This window comes from Diuraphis noxia, unplaced genomic scaffold (assembly GCF_037042655.1).
Source record: "Diuraphis noxia isolate RWA-SAM2 unplaced genomic scaffold, SU_Dnox_SAM2 contig0004, whole genome shotgun sequence".
Classification (NCBI taxonomy): domain Eukaryota; kingdom Metazoa; phylum Arthropoda; class Insecta; order Hemiptera; family Aphididae; genus Diuraphis; species Diuraphis noxia.
In genome coordinates, this window is record NW_028301714.1 from 22437448 (window position 1) to 22454912 (window position 17465).

General features: G+C 31.1%; 1 protein-coding gene across 2 annotated transcripts in view; it reads right to left on the reverse strand.

Annotated features, from left to right (window-relative positions):
• LOC107162084 (paired box protein Pax-6-like) overlaps positions 1-16198 on the reverse strand; it is a 59424-nt gene extending 43226 nt beyond the window's left edge. Inside the window, exons 1-2 of one of the 2 annotated variants that reach the window (XM_015508800.2) lie at positions 15759-16198; positions 9615-9784 (exon numbers count right to left, since the gene is read on the reverse strand). In XM_015508800.2, the coding sequence (XP_015364286.1) occupies positions 9615-9771 (157 nt within the window). In that variant the 5' untranslated portion in view covers positions 9772-9784; positions 15759-16198. The remainder of the gene's footprint in view (positions 1-9614; positions 9785-15758) is intronic. The other variant, XM_015508807.2, reaches the window with a different exon arrangement.
• Positions 16199-17465: the final 1267 nt, after the last annotated feature.

Here is a 17465-nt window from a genome sequence, read left to right on the forward strand (position 1 = left end):
TTATCCGTATATACAATGTATAATATCCGACAATTATATGACATTATATATAGTATACACCTTTGATCATATATACACTGGATAGAGCGATAGCGTATATCACGCGTAGCCCGTGTTTGAAGCAGACCTTGTTCGGGCCCGAAGTACTTTTTGCGCATGCGTGGGAAATGAGTTAGATCTCGGGGGATGGGGAAGAAACTAATAGTGATTAGGTACTGAAATTCTGAATACTGATATTTCTTAACAAATATTGAAATGAAAAAAAAATTAAATGTTACACAAACTTACTTTTATATTTAAAGTTTATATTCTATATACCTAGGTTATTGCAATGTAAAATGTTTAATTATATTTAAATAGTTAAATACAATTGTTTACTCAAATACTCAATGGAAAATAGAAATTAAAAAATGTATTTATGTTTATTATCAGTCAGTGCTTCACGATGGTAATAATATCTTATAATATTATTTTGTGTTTTGTGTACTCATCAGTCATCACTCATCAGTAATCTCTTATAAAAAAAACAGTTTTGCGCAAGCGCAGTGATGACTTCGGGCCCGAACTGCTATGCTTCAATATTTTAAATCATAGCTCTATCCATGAGTGTATATGATCTAAATTCTGAGGTATACACGGTCGATTGTTATCGCAATTTCGTCAAACACCAATGTCAATTCCGCGCTGCGGAAGTAAGTTAAAATATATCTATAGTCTATACCATATACCACGTATAGGTAATGTGGGTACGTTTTGTGCTGTTCCACGAGGTTCATTTATATATACTGAACAAGAGCGCAGAAAGAGTTTATTTTCGGAAGAAATTGTGCTAATAATAATTTTTTCGAAATTATGATGATAGCGAGAAAACTGGAAAGGGGCATTTTGTAACAATACATTTTTGTAAATCCCAGACCCCAGGGTACATACTGATACTGGGTTTACAATTGACATTCGCTGGTTATACGTCTTTGCATTTCGGTCATCGACTTCACTTCAGTTCAATACAATATTAAAGGTATTTAATTTTGGTTGACTCTAGCATAGATACCATATTAGAATACGTATGTAATTAATTATATTTAGATAACACCTATATACGAACATTACACTTAAACTTCATATGATTGACTATTATGCGATTGGAACCAGAAATGATTGATCTTCTTCTGATGATCGTGTTTAAGTGTGGATATAAATATGTCTAGGCTATATATACAAACTCATCATACATTATAATTATTATAATTTATAGGTTCCTACTCGTATATCACATATACCTAAAGAGTAAACCTATAACTTTGTTTATCGATAATGCAGTGTATGTATAAGTTAGGTTGGGTTACTTGCATAAAATTATTCATTACATTTCATCGTGTTTTATTATTTTTAAATATTAAATATGTTGAGTGAGATCTTATAACATCGACATATAGTTTACCACAACTTCATATTAAATTACATTATTTCTTGTTTTTAATAAATATAGGTTAGACATTTTGCTTTCGAGTTTCGTGTCAAAAACTATAACATTTTACAGTTGAATTGGAATACTTAAAAATGTTGTATACAAGTAAAATTACTCTACATTTTTTTTTTTTAGTTAGGTAAGTAATATAACAACTAACAACTTATTAATAATTAGTGAATTAGGTTATCATACAAGTACACCTATCTTTTATTTTTTGATTGCTATTCTATTGTAAATTAATATCTAATCAGTTATATCGTCGAAATAACCCTAGCTGTAGCCTGTAATAGCGTTCAAACTTCAATTAATGTTGGCGTAATCGCGTAATCGTGCGACAACTGCAATAGTTAACTGCAGGACTGTAACTATCGCAAGTAAAATACAGAATAACGTTGTATCGATATTTTTTTTATTGATTGTGTTAACGTGATAATAATTTTAAGTAGGTTCCTATACGTTATTTAATTAATTATCATTTTTGTTTAACTATTATTTATTTTACAATATTATCTATATCGATTTATCATTATATTACATCCTCTCCAGATTTCCTATCAATACTTTTAAACAAAAACATCTAAATTCATATAGCTGTTCAAAGAATATTTGATCGTACATTGATCATATTCTATGACAATGCATATATTTTATAAATAGTTATAATATGTACAGTACACATTTAGGGAAAGTCTATATATATATATATATATATATATATATATATAGAGAGAGAGAGAGTTAATGGGTTAAACATGATCGATGCGAAAGGATTGAAGTAGATCGTTATACATATAATATTATGCATCGGTCTTGTTATAAAATTAATATCAATGACAAATAACAGTCAACAGAGAATAATGAAAATTTGTTATTAATTATAATAGAAGTGGCTTATATAGTACACACTATGCCGTCGTTGTGAAATGAACCAGTGGTCCAAATCAATCGATTAACGTACCCTCGAATGGACATCGCATGAGCCAAGGGTACCTGTCAAAACATTGTCTGAACAATAATTACACGAGATGTTATGTAAAATGGCGGCTTACACGGTTCTTATATAAAAAAAGACTGGACTACTATACAAAACCCGACGGGATTATAGGTGGATTACAAATTTGTTAACACAATCCGGCGGTACACAAAAACATCTATTCACCGGGCCATTTTTATTATTATATTATTACACGCCGTATATGCTCTGTATAATATAATAACCATTGTCAGATATACCGTCCGCACATTATTATTATGTATATTTTTTTCCCTCCGTGGTACATTATACATATTTTTCCGGAATTCGGACAACCAATAGAGCTCTTGTTCGCGTTGTATTGTACACGTTTCATATATAAAGCGAATAATAATAATAATTCTATACCAACTATATAATAAAGTTTTGTAGTGTTATACACCTATACGTGGATTCGAATTGATGTTTCAATATAAAATACTATCAAAAATCACTATACATCGAGTCGTGGGATCACGACCGATTTAATTGTTCCCATTTATTGTATAAAAACATAATCGCAAAGTTTTTTTTCATTGTCACTTAACTCTATAGGGGTCCAAATTTATTATAATTTCTTGTACGTACGTCGGTATATACACGTATGTTATGTTCATAATGTTTTTAATAGTGTTTAAATGTTTAAATACCAGTTATACACTTATATATTACTATTCAATATAGATTCATATTATTATGGATTAAACTCGAGAGAAAAAATATGAAATGATTCACCCCAATATGGAATGTTAAGTACTTACTCTTAAGAATTAGATATTTATAATTATAAACGGTTACGTAATATTATATTAAAATTTAATCTTTATTATTGATTCTTAAGCGTATCCGAAGAATGAGAGTTATTCACAAAAGCAGAAATATAATATTAACAAGAAAAGTACATAGGTAATACATAAACATCAATATTATTGAATATACATCATCAAATTGTCATAAATTCGTTATGTACCTACGTTATTAAATTGGCACATTTATTGACTCTTTTATAATTTAGTTTACCAAAACAGCTGCCGACCGTAAAATGTTGTCTAACTATTTATTTTGGTAGTATTACACTGAATGTCGATTTCTGCAGGAGCAAAAAATACATACACGATATATAATTTAACTTCACACTAAAATCATTTCAAGTACTTAAATATTTCATTTTTTTAAAATTATATTATTATGACCTTTATTTAAAAAACAAAAATATCATTTATATAAAAAACTAAAAGTTACACTATTAAAAAACAAATTGGTATTAGTATTCAATATTATAAAGTTGCATACTATATGTTTACGTAAATATTTTGTTATAATAGGTACTATATAAATGGTACTACATAATAATAATTCGGAATTCCTAATGGAAAGTATTCATAAAGTATTTTGGAAATAGTGGCTTGAAAATAAATTTAAAAAACATTTATGCTTCTAAATCAGAAAACCGTTTATTTTAGGCCTGTAGTTATTACTATAGCTGCGTTATAGTGTATTATACATATATTTTATTTTATTCAGAATTTTCTTGACTGTTCGAATATATAGGCGAGACGCTGGTGTAAAAAAAGAAAAAAGGCACTTGGAGCTTTTCCGGCCAACGACTTTTCTTACCCCTGCTCTTCCGCCATTTACGCATTTTTATCACCCTCCACCCTTCCCCTCGTTTCCCAAGCAGCACTTGGCGTTTTGAAATTTCCAGAACCTCTTATGTCATACCCACCTCTCTCCCCTTTACTAGTCAACCATGGGGTTTTTTGGGGTGACAAGACACCCGCCTGTTGTTGGGGAAAGGGGGTGAGCAGTTAATTCTGCGTGTCATTTGCACGCCGCGTACAATATCTTAAAGGGGAAACCTCTCTCTGTGTAGACCAACACTCACACACACACACATATATATATATATAACTTGATCTACTATGTCTTAGGAAGAAAAAATAGAAGGGGAATAGAAACTCCTCCCCGACAAAAATTTTTTTACATCAAAAACACTCCCCGATTGGTATGTATATGCCTGCTCTGCAGTGTATAGATCTTTTAAAAAGGGTCGCCCAGTTGCGTAGAGCCGTAGAGGTAATGTAATTTGTGGATTTAAATTGTATATTATTATTTTAATTCCATAGATTACTAACTGTACTATCGTTTAGAATGTTTTAAGAGTCAAAAATTATAATTTCATTTTAATTGATACATTTATACACAATGTAGTAAGTTCTCTTTCATTTAATTGTATTCGGCATTATGTAAAAGTCTGTATATAGACTACCTATATCTTAAATAGGTATATAGTCGTGCATATGAAATTAAGTATTATAATTTTTGTAATAATTTTATTATGATTCGTTAATCTAGACAAATAAATATACTTTTATATTATATTTTGGCTATGGACCAATTGCGCCTAAAACAAAATTTGTATTTAAGGGTCAATATACCAATTGCGCTGCATATATTTATGGGTCAGTGTACCAATTGCGCTGCATATATTTTTGGGTCAGTGTACCAATTGCGCTTCTTATATTTTACGGTCAATATACCAATTGCGCTTGTATTAAAATTTGCCTGATATTTATTGATCAATTGATTACTAGCTAAAGTGACTGGTTTTAATATATTTTATACCAGTATCGGGAATTTTATGAAACATTATTATTATCACGCACATATTTTGATCACGGAAGTATGCATTTGAGTGATGTACGAAAATTGTATTATATATTTTTTTAAATTAGCATATTATTATTATACCTCGTGGTGACTAAATGAATTATTTTAATATCTTAATGTAGGCAATTGTTCTTTTATACTTATGATGATTATATTCTCCTTTCCTCGTAGTGAAAAAATGTATTATTGAACAAATATATTATTCTGTAAACTAACCAAATTATATTATTCTAAATTGTAATGCCATGTTCAAATTATAATTAAAAAAAAATATTATTATTATTAAAGCATGCAAAATACAAATATCATGTAAACATCATATAAACTCAAAATCTTATTACTTTATGATTTAACCACCTATTCTCTGATTATTATTAATATTATTTTATTTTAGATTTCATTGACTAAACTGCATAAACCTTGTAAAACTATACATGTAAAAAATGTATAGAGCGCAATTGGTCTATCGACCCTAACATTTTTAGAGCGCAATTGGTCTATCGACCCTAAAATTTTTAGAGCGCAATTGGTATATCGACCCTTAAATGTTTAGAGCGCAATTGGTATATGAAAAGGTAATTTTAAGCGCAATTGGTAAACTCCCTATATTTTATTATACATTTATATGGACGTATATAAGAAATACATATGTATTTACTATTTACCACTGTCCTTGATAATTTATCGTGTCGAATTGCGACGTTAATTTTGTAAAATACTAGTTTATTTTTACATTTCAAAATATAATCATTAAACTCAATGTATGTGATGTAGAATAAAATAAATATCAAGGTTATAATTGAAGTTTTCCTTTGTTGTTTTAAATGTTGATTTACATATTTTTTTACAATCCAATAGTTAAAAACAAAAAAATGACCAGCGAATAAATAACTGCAAACTGCATTTCAGCAGTAAACTTAATTGTATTTAAGAAAGCAAACTGTGTTGTGTGTTAAATATTACAGGTACAGGGGTTTTATTTAAAACTCAAATAATATTAATCATCTTAAAATAATCTTCCATGGTAATTTAAAATTATGTTTACGTTTACGATAACGATTTCGCTTACTGCAGTGTAAAACAAATAGTGTATGTGCTTTTACACAAAAAAAAAGTGCCATAATACGTATAACCCATATAATATTATGTATCGTCAAAATGTTTATCGGAGTATATTTACTTGTTTATTTGCTATAAATTATAATTGATACCTTTGCCGTTCCGTTCATAAAACACATACCTATGTCTTATATATTTTCGACAACGGTAACGGTATGAAAAAAAAAAAATGCTCAAATCACATCTATATATTACAATGCGTGCCTATACAATGCACAAGTATGGATGACGTGTGATTTCAACAATTGGTATACTGCAGTGATGTTGATGATCGTACGTCTGACGCGGTGACGTCTGTATCCATATAATACTTGAGCTCTCTATAATAATATATGTAACACAATTTGTCGTACGCCTACAGAGTGTTATCATCATCATCATATGCCTGCCTGATGCACGCGTGTGCGTGAGACGAGCGGCGGGATTTCGGCAAAAATACAATGATCGTGGGTGACAGGTGTGAAAGAAAAAACAGAGAATAACATCGTTGAAAGAGAATAGAATCGGAGGAGGAGGAAAAGAAGAAGAAGAAGAAGAAGCCGCAGCTGTGTGTAGGATACGCGTATATATGCCGCTATAACCCATATGATATATACGTATAATAATAATAATAGGCCGCCGCCGCGTCAACGAGCGCAAAAAGGGACCGCGCGAGCTCAGCGTGTGAGCTCGTTAAATTAGCGTCGCCGTTTGGGAAACGATATATTTGCCACGTCCCATTGAGCCGGGTCGCCGCCGCTACACAGTATACACACGCAGCTACCACCTACCTATACGCGCGCGAAGGCCGCACGCAGAGGACACATACTCGCGCATGTTATATATATAATATTATTATTATTATTATTATGCACTCGCGAGTCCCTCGAGGCCTATATAATATAATAAACGCACGCGGTAAACATAGTATATACAGTTATTATTATTTATCATCATCATTGTGCGTTATATAAAGTCCGCGCTCGGAGGTTTCAGCCGCATCGTATATTCTTCTCACAACCCTTTCCGCGATTTTTTTTTTCATACACTCTATCGTCCTCAGCGTCGTCGTCACAGTACAAAAAATAATAATAATTACATTTCATCACACGATCGACGACGATATAATAATAAAAATAAAATAAAACGTATACGTATATCGTCGTCGACTTCCTACTGTTATACAGTAACTGCGGCTGTGATTGACGACGACGACGCCGCGTGCGTATTGTTAGCGGTGAAGTCATTTTTAAATTTCACTTGGATAAAATATAATGACGAAAAATTAATAGTAATACGTTTTTCTCTCAGGCTTTTACGACGACGTTTATAGAAACCGGTTGATTCATAAAATATAGTGCAAACAATTATCGTAGTGTATTATACATATTATGCATAGTTTCCTATATATGAATTTACACTGAAATCTACAGAAAGAATTAATACGTAGCCCGTATTAGAGTATTACAAGACGAACCACTATGTTTTATTTTGTATCTAACTATATTATTTTATGTATAGAGTCATAGAGATCATTAAGCCTACACAACAGATATGTGATATACAGGTAACCTGGTAATTTGTATCTTATATCGATACAATGCACAGAGATTTTGAGATAAATTCGGTTTTTTCTTATAATAACCGTGATTTCTAGTAATCTATATTATAATATCAAATAACCATGTCGTGATTTTTAAAAAGTTGTTTAATTTATGCTCACAAATAATACATTTAAAAAAATAATTGTATGTAAATATATTGTATGAGACAAAATTATATGGTGATTAGAGATAATATTGTTTTTTTGCTAAAAATAAAATAATAATAGGTTATTAAATATTACATAATACAATACATTAAATCCCCACAGGCCTCTGTTCAAATATAATATGTTGCAGTTGCAATGTTTAATTTTATACATCGTGTAACATACATATATATCTTACTTCTATAAATAATACCAGTGGCGCACAGTAGATTTTTCACAAGGGTGTCGAAAATATATATCTCGCGGTAAAATCTGAGTTTATACTCTTTATACAATTAATATTAAATTAAACAAATATTTATCAAAATAACATCCGAATTCACCCAGAACAAGTCACACTCACCCAGTCACCCACCAATTCTTTGAGGGGTGTCGGTCGACACCCCTGACCCCCCCCCCCCCCAGAGTGCGCCACTGATTATAATACATCGTTATAAAATTTACTTTATTAAAAATGTATAAGTATATCAATTAAATTCGATATTGTTTTCAAAATTATTATTAATCCAACAGGTAGTAGGAGGTGCCTACATTTTGTTACATATAGCTATATAGTCTTATAATATATTATTTTATGTACATTTTAAGAATTGAGTTTTATACAAGGAAAACAAGCAACATGTCATCATATAGCAATCTCGGTTGCATTACCTACACGGCTACACGGCTATATATATAATACATAAATACATCATAGACGCGCACCGGCAAAAGAGATGTCGGAGTTGACGACATTTGACAGACGCGTTACACGTACATACCCATATCTATACCTACATAAACTTGACGTGTCTAATATTTTTTTCTAATAAATTATTATATACCAGGTATATTTTTTTATTCGATATGGTGTCGTATAACGAGATATTGTCTTCCATCGTGTCGAAGGTAAATACAAAACCGCTACACCGCCGTACACAGGGTGGCCGGGACCCGTCAGGCGAAACCCAATACGTCTGATGTTTTTATTTTAATAAAATAATAATAATAATATAAAATAAAAAACATTTTCCTTTATGTGCGCGTATTTTTTCCGCCCGTTTTCCCTTTAATTATACACGGCAAGCTGGTTTTTGTACACGCACGGTTATTTTTCCATCCATGAGTGAACCAGTCACACGGAATCATGTCTTCAAACTGACACACACACGCGCATATAAAGACGTAGAAACACTACACTTCCTCGTGACTCGTTGGAAATGTTCTCTCTCAATATATGTATATACATATTTATCACTCGTAACTATAACTATCCTTGTTATTTTTATTTTCTTCGTATAATATATATTCCAAATTGTATAATTCACGCTTGCTGACCAAACTTTACTCAATCTTACGGAGTTTAGTTAATATATTGTGCATAAAAACCCGTATCTAATAGATGTGTATACATTTAATAAAAAAGATCGTATTTTATTGCCTTTTCAACTCGTTCTGTATACCTAATACGTGTTTGCTGTTTATATATTACCTATGTAGGTACCTACAATATTACCTATATTGTTACCAACATTCTGTTATAATCATTAAGGACCCTACACGGAACGACGGAACGTTGGTGAGACGAGTAAGAAGCATGCGAGATTATTTACCTTTGTGTGCGAGATCGTCGTGATGGTTAGGCGGCCACGCTGATCCCGTACCGATCCCATGGTGGGCGGTCAACGATTGGTGATGGTGATGGTGGTGATGGTGGTGATGATGAGGCAGTAAGCCCGATTGTTCGGATCTTGTAATGCCTTGTAACATGCTTGAAGGAACTCTGGAACAGTTTATCGAAAACGTCGACATAAGCGGGATGTGAATAAGACAAAATAATTTCTACACGATGTAACGCATCAGTTATACACACATCAGTCAGCAGATATTTAACATACATAATATTATAGTATAGGTATGTGTGTGTTGTGTATATTGCACTAGTATATATATATATATAGCGTATAGCGATAGGATTAGACTTTCCGCCCGGAAGCCCGATAACGTGTTTGTCATATTATTATGCATAGTGGTACAAACCCGTAACCGCGGTAATACACAATATTTATACGCGAGTACGTATATGTACTTTACTACCACATTAAACAGCAGGTATTATTTAGTTTATGCGAAGGAACATCACGTCACAATAATTGTGGCTCGAAAGTTACAGAAAATAAAATCAAGAAAATGTGAATGCAAATTATGCACATACCAAACAAAATTAAAAATATTCGAAAACTAATTATTATAATACCTATACAGGTAGTTTTATTTCAGCTTCTCTAGCCCATTTAGGGCCTTCACTGCTTCTACTATTTGACGCCATCTCAACACACTCTTCTAATTTTAATCAATCTATGCAGGTAGTTCCATAATAAATAATAATATATCTCTATATCAGTATATTGTCAACATATTATTTTTGTTTCAATTAGAAATAACTATAATATTGAGGAATAAACATCGCGGAAAATTAGTTATATCTTATATAATATTGGTACCCGTCATCGTTGTGGTATATAAATACCGTCAGGCCACAATAGCAATAAGAGTATACAGTTTTATTATGGTGGAAAATTAGAATTATTTTCTGTTTTGCACAAATCGTTAGAAAATGAAAATATTCACGTTAAATAATCAAATAAACAATATACATGATATTAAAAGAAAAACGGAATTTATTTATAGAAAATATTAAATATCTAAGCATGCAATTTTATAAAGACTAAAAATATGCAATATTTAAATTGTTGTTTTTAAACTCATCATTGTAATTTGTACTTATACACTTACAACGAAATTCTAAATTGGTCTGTTACATAAATCGAAAACAAATAAATATAATATGGAAAACTCCTACTTTATACTTCCGAGCTCTAATAACAATTGATAATTTCACTGAAAGTTGTTGACATCTAATAGTTAGTTAAAATTTGTTTTTACGCGTTATTAATAATGAAATACAAATTTAGATTAAATATATAAACTTTTTTAGTTATTTTAAAAATAGAATAGAAAAAATATATTATATGAAATTATAATATAGTTTATTGCATAGTGATAACCAATCTACATCCATAACCCAACATAATTTCTGTACTATTATTTAAAACTTATCAACAACTAAATTTATCGCAATACGCAATAGTAAATCAGTTCACACATTTTTAATAATCGAATAAAGTATTGTACATATAAGTACATTTTATGTAATAATTTGTATACTGATATAGTTACTAATATGCATGGCTGGGCAGCAGCATTGAGTTCAAAGACTTCAAAACTTAACTTCAGTTTTAACTTAGTGATGTAAGTAAGATTTTTTTTCTTCTATGATATGTTTAGTTATTAATTGGACAGTTAGGTGATCTTATAATTTAGTGAAGTTAATTTTTTTCCTAATACATATATAATATGAACTTAATATATTTAAAACAAATTTAGTTTTGTACAAATTATTACTTTTATGGATAAAAAAATTTAAATTATCACAAATATGTATTATTTAAATAATGTTATATAGTCACATTTATCATAGATACTAAATTGTAGTAAGCCACTGTCGAATTGTTAAATGCACTTTCATTCTTAAATTTACTTTGAATGAAATTCAAATAAAATTTAACCAAAACATAAAGTAAACAAAGTATAAAATAACTAATTGTTCTCCTATTTTTATATATATTAGGTAGGCACATATATATTATACTTTAATCAAATATGTTTGTTGTGCTTTGCCATATAGATTGTATAAATATTCAGATAAAATGTAGGTTTATAAATGATTTTAAATCAAGTTAAGTTTTTTTATATCTCCGGAACTTTTGCAAGTTAAAAATAAAGGAAAATTACTTTTAACTTATAACTTAAATTTAACTAAATAAAAACTGCTCGAGTAGCTAAACGAATTAAAATGTATAGTCAACTTGCTCAGCCTTGGTATGATATGCAAATATATTGGTACTTATATGATATTCTTAACTTTCATTTTATCAAAACAATCGTCACATCAATTAAAGTTAACATAATATTTAATAATATTATAATGTAGAATGCGAGATGTTCCATGACGTTACCTATAGGTACTGCATAATCACTAAATACGTTTTTTTATGGTGTGTGCGATTTTGTGTGTTTTAAATCAGTGTATAACGTCATAGATGCTTTTATGTATAATACACAGTGTGTTTTATCGCTTATACTTAGTTTCCGGAGCTAATTTGTTCTGGTGTATTTATATGAATAGTAATAATAATACTAACAATATACGTAATAATATAGCGAAAGCCACTCGAGGACCGCCATTTCTGCTGCTACGATATCATTTATATACACACATATTATACATGATATAATTCGACCACTTCGGAACCCCTCGAGCACACTTCAGCCGCAGGGTCGAAAAAGAAAATAATAATAATAATAACAGTATACATTCGAACAACATTATTAGCGTGTGTCGCGTTATATTCCTATACCTACACAAGTGGCGTGCGCATAAAAGGACTTGGGCCGTGCGTATCGTACCCATGTTATATTTGTATATAATATATATAAATAGGTTGTACAAACGATACATACGATGTGTATAAGTATATATTTATGTACTTATATCAACTCATTTTTCTCACATTTCAATATATATATATACACACATACATATGATGTATATAAAGATATAGATATGTACTATACGCATTTATGCGTTATGTACAGCACGCTCTCGAAATGGTAACGCGATACTTGCTATGGGGGCAGCTATATTAATGAAATATAATATAAAAACACACCCCCGCTTTAAAGAGTGATACACATTTAACCCTCGCGGACGATGACGCTAATTCTAATTGACTCCCTGTAGGTATATAATATAACATTTAACGATTTAACCACCTTCTTTATTGTTTGTTTAAACTATTTATTTTTATTTTTATTTTTATTATTGCTCTGCGCGATTGCTGTTTTTTTTTTAATTGCCTCTCTTTTCCTCACAGTTTTATTAAATTAAAAGATGAATAAAAAAAATAATAAATATTTTTACCTCTTTTTATCCTTTATCATACATAGGCATAATAATAGTTTTCTATATACAAAATATAACGTAAATAATTACTATAACATGCAAAGCGTAAAAGTTTTTTATAACGATAATTATAATAATAAGTATACGAATGCATGTATTACTTAACTGGTATCTACATCTTACAAATTATATAGTTGCGAGTATAAGAATATAGGTATTTATTTATTTATTCGTTTGTTTGTTTGTTTATTTATTTATTTACAAGCACCCTTTAGAAAAGTAATACGATATAATGGAGTATTTGAACTTACTCTAATAAGTAGTCAACTATTTGATGAATTTGCTATGATTATAAATTATTTAATAATAATAAAAGTATAGGTACTTTAGTATAAGAACAAATTATACAGCTATATTTGAGTAAATTAATATTTAACAAAATTTGTTTGTGGATTCAATTATTAATTTCTATTGTGAATTTTTAAATTATTACCTAAAGAGGTATTGAGGATCCGTATTTTTATAAAACCTAAATAGTTAGAATTCGTTCTCGCTCTAGTATAGGAATTCTTTGGATGTATAACTATCTATGTGTAAAATTGTACGGGTGTAACAAATAATTTTCATAAGTCATCGGCTCATCGATATAGCTCTAATATAGTATGTTAGATAAATTACTAGTATATATAACTGAAAAACTTCTTAATAATATTGTATAATATATTTATAGAGATTAATAATGGGAATAAAAATTTAAAAATAAAAGCAAAAAACAAAAAAATAAGATAAGTTTTACACGTACTTTGGCACGAGCCTATAACACGGTTAATATGTTTAAGTGGAGTCATTTAGGTTGCCGGAGACCTAATAATTGATATATTTCGTGTGAGATAGTAAGTCGGGCTCGTAGTCCTGTCTATTCCCGATCAAATAGCAATAATTGTAAGATCCCAGATGGTATTATAGGATATATGGGCATATATATCAGCATCCGCTAAGGAAGGCTATTCTTTTCACCAGAGATCAGATCAAAATTGTATATTTTTATTTTTAAATAAATAAACGATGTTGTACGTCATGTGAAAACACTACGGCCTCCATATGTGATGATGCACAAAAAAAAAGGGTTTCCGGCGACCTATACGCTATACGGAATTATTTTACAGGGGCCGCTTAGGCCGCCGGCGATTCAAACCTATCATTGTAATCAATTAACTATATTTTTTAATGGCTAAGAGATAGCCGAGATAGGTAAAGACTTCATAATGTTACCAAGATGTACATGAGAAAAAATAAACAAATCAATTCATTAACTTATAATGTAATATGATCAGAAACATAATATGAAAGATAAATTAATGGGTTTGAGGGACACGTAGACGGAAAAATATAAAAAGGAAATTTTCTGTATTTAGGTAATATGATGGTTGCCAAATCTGGCGTCATGGTTTTAAGACATGATTACCACGCCAATTGAACGCCGGCATTCTGACTATTTTAATTTTAAATTTGCATTATTCAGGTTTTTCCGATTATAACACTCATTTAAAACTACGATTGGACTCTCTTATCTATACACACGTAAATGTTAGAAAGAATTGCTTAGTTATTTATATACCATAACTCCACTATTACATATCATTATCCGTGTTGAGTCACCTGCAGTGGTTATCGAATGAAAAAATTAACATACAGCTGTATATAATATAATATGATACGCAAGAACTAGGTATACTACATTAAGAGTTGAATCAAATTAATTTAATAATAAAATTCAATAGTAACTATAATATTGCACTCTAATTCTGATGAATTATAATTTATATTAAATACCTATCGATATACTCTGTACTTGTATTTAACAATTACAATTTCAAAAATATAACTTTTGTTTATAAATTTAAGCACCAAATAAAGGGTTATAGTATTAAAATATAATCGCCAATCGGCAATTATATTGAGGAATAAAATAGGTAAGCTCTATATTATATAATCATGTATATAGGTAGATAATTATATGGAATTTATAGTCGGTACCTACAAATTGTAATATCGTTTATTTTATAAATTATATTATGATTTGTGGATGAAGTAATAATTAATTACCATAAATAATAAGTAGGTAGGTAAGGAATTCATATTTGATGTGGTATAGGTAAATAATTATATATAACCAATGTAAAATGTGTATCTAGTATTCTAATATAGGTATATTAAATAATATATTTATCAGGAATTTAATTTAAGAAAACGTATGTTAATTCGCAACTCAACTTAGCCCTTCCCCCATTCCATAAGACCGCTTACAAAATATTTGATTGTATATCATATTCATCTGAATAATTGAGAAAGCTACGCGTGGGTATAATATAGTATATACCGTTTTATGACAATATAATATGAGCTACAATGGTTTACATGCTGTTGCAAAAGTAAGTATATATAGGTACATAATACATAATATAAGTTCCTATTTTCCTAGGTATTATTTATTTTATACATAGCATCATGCTGCAAAACAATTTTACTTGTATACATAAAATACATAATTAAGTACTTACACTTATATTATTATAACTACATATTTAATACAACCATAAATCTAGATAGCCATGGGTAGACTGTCGTTATATGAAATACAGGTAATAAGTGTATATATATATTTTATGCATAAGTGCGATTTGATTTATAACATAATGTCTCAGGTATGATATTAAAATTTATTACTTACATGTTGAAGTTAAAAAAAAAACAAACCCACGCACAGAACGACGTTATAATTCGATGTGATGAGTACCTATACTAATATAAAGGTTTGTTGTAAATTATATTTATTGGATTTCCACGTGTGGAGACTATGGTCAATTAAATTTAATCATCACTGCGGTGTAAATATATTACAATATTTGTATAAAAAATCGAAACCAAAAAACGAATTATTTACGTAACGCAAAAAAACTGTTCGATTTACGTGCGGGTGAATAATAACTATGATGAAAAATAAAAAGAAATAAAACCTGAATTAAGTATATTATATTAAATATCGCGTGTATAATAAATTATAACTACGTCGTCGCGTCGTACTGTCAGACGGGAGCCGCGAGCAGCGAGATTCGAGTGGCCGCGCGGTTCGGTAACGTGTGCGCCGCGATCGACGAAGACACCGTGTGTTCCCGGTTCCGCCGTTTGGTTTCCGCGCGCGCAGTGGTAGCGCGGCGTCGGACGTGGTGGTGGTGATCAGGAGGCGGAAGGGGATGCGAGGGATTAGCGTACGGCGGGTACCACCGCGGGATTCGGCGGCGGTTCGTGTGTAAAATATTTTTCGGGGTCGGTCGGAAAGCGGAGAAGGGTGGGACCGGAGCGCCGCCCGCCCGCCAATCGCGTGCCGGCGCCCAGATCGATATAGAACGCCGCGCTCATTCGTCCGGAAGATATGTTCCATCCGCCAGGCGCGACACACAAGCGCGCGCACGCGTACGCGCTTGTTCGCTCCGCCGCCTCACCACTCGTCCGTACCACCATCGCCACAGCCGTCGCCACCGTCACCGCCGGTCGTACCCCGCGCCGATGGCATTATAATAATAATAATAATAATAATCATTTTTAACTCCACGACACCCTCTCCAACCCTCTCCCCGATAATGCCGCCGCTTTTTATCTCCCCGCCACCCGGTCCGATATCTAGCGACACCCAACCCGCCACACACACACACCCACCCTCACCCGCCGACCATCACCCTGCAGATCCGACGAAGTTATATACTTATATATCCCGCTCTGCCGTAACGTCCGTTTGTTTGCGTTTCGCGTGTACGTATGTATTTATTGTTGTTTTTTTTCTCTCACCTCTCTCGTTTACCACCGACCACCCACCCACCCACCCACCCATCTTACCGACCTACTATACCCTGTGCACCCTTTCCCACCGACGCGGAAAACCGTTAACATCACGCTTACATATATAGGTGATGTATACTGCACGAGCGAGATGCATATAAACATTGTCACGCGCGCGTCCCGCCGCCGCCGCAGCACATCCCTGCAATGTCTGTTTGTGTACATATTATACGCGCGTATAGATTTAGGTATACATATTGTATATATATATATATATATATTGTCTATATAAATTACGATGTTTATAAGCCTATTATACCTACACATGTATAATAATTAATAATTAATAAACTACCTATATTTAGTGCGGAACGTTGCCATTCTGCATCTGTGTGTTAATTTGACTATATGATCTGCATTATGATGCGTATAGGAGATGTATAATACCTATTATATTAATATTCTGCAGTTATAATATAATAGGTAAATCTACTAAATAATTATATATATATATATATATATAATATACTAAACACATATAGGTACACATTTTACATTTACACCTATACAGTATACGTATACACACATATATAATACAATA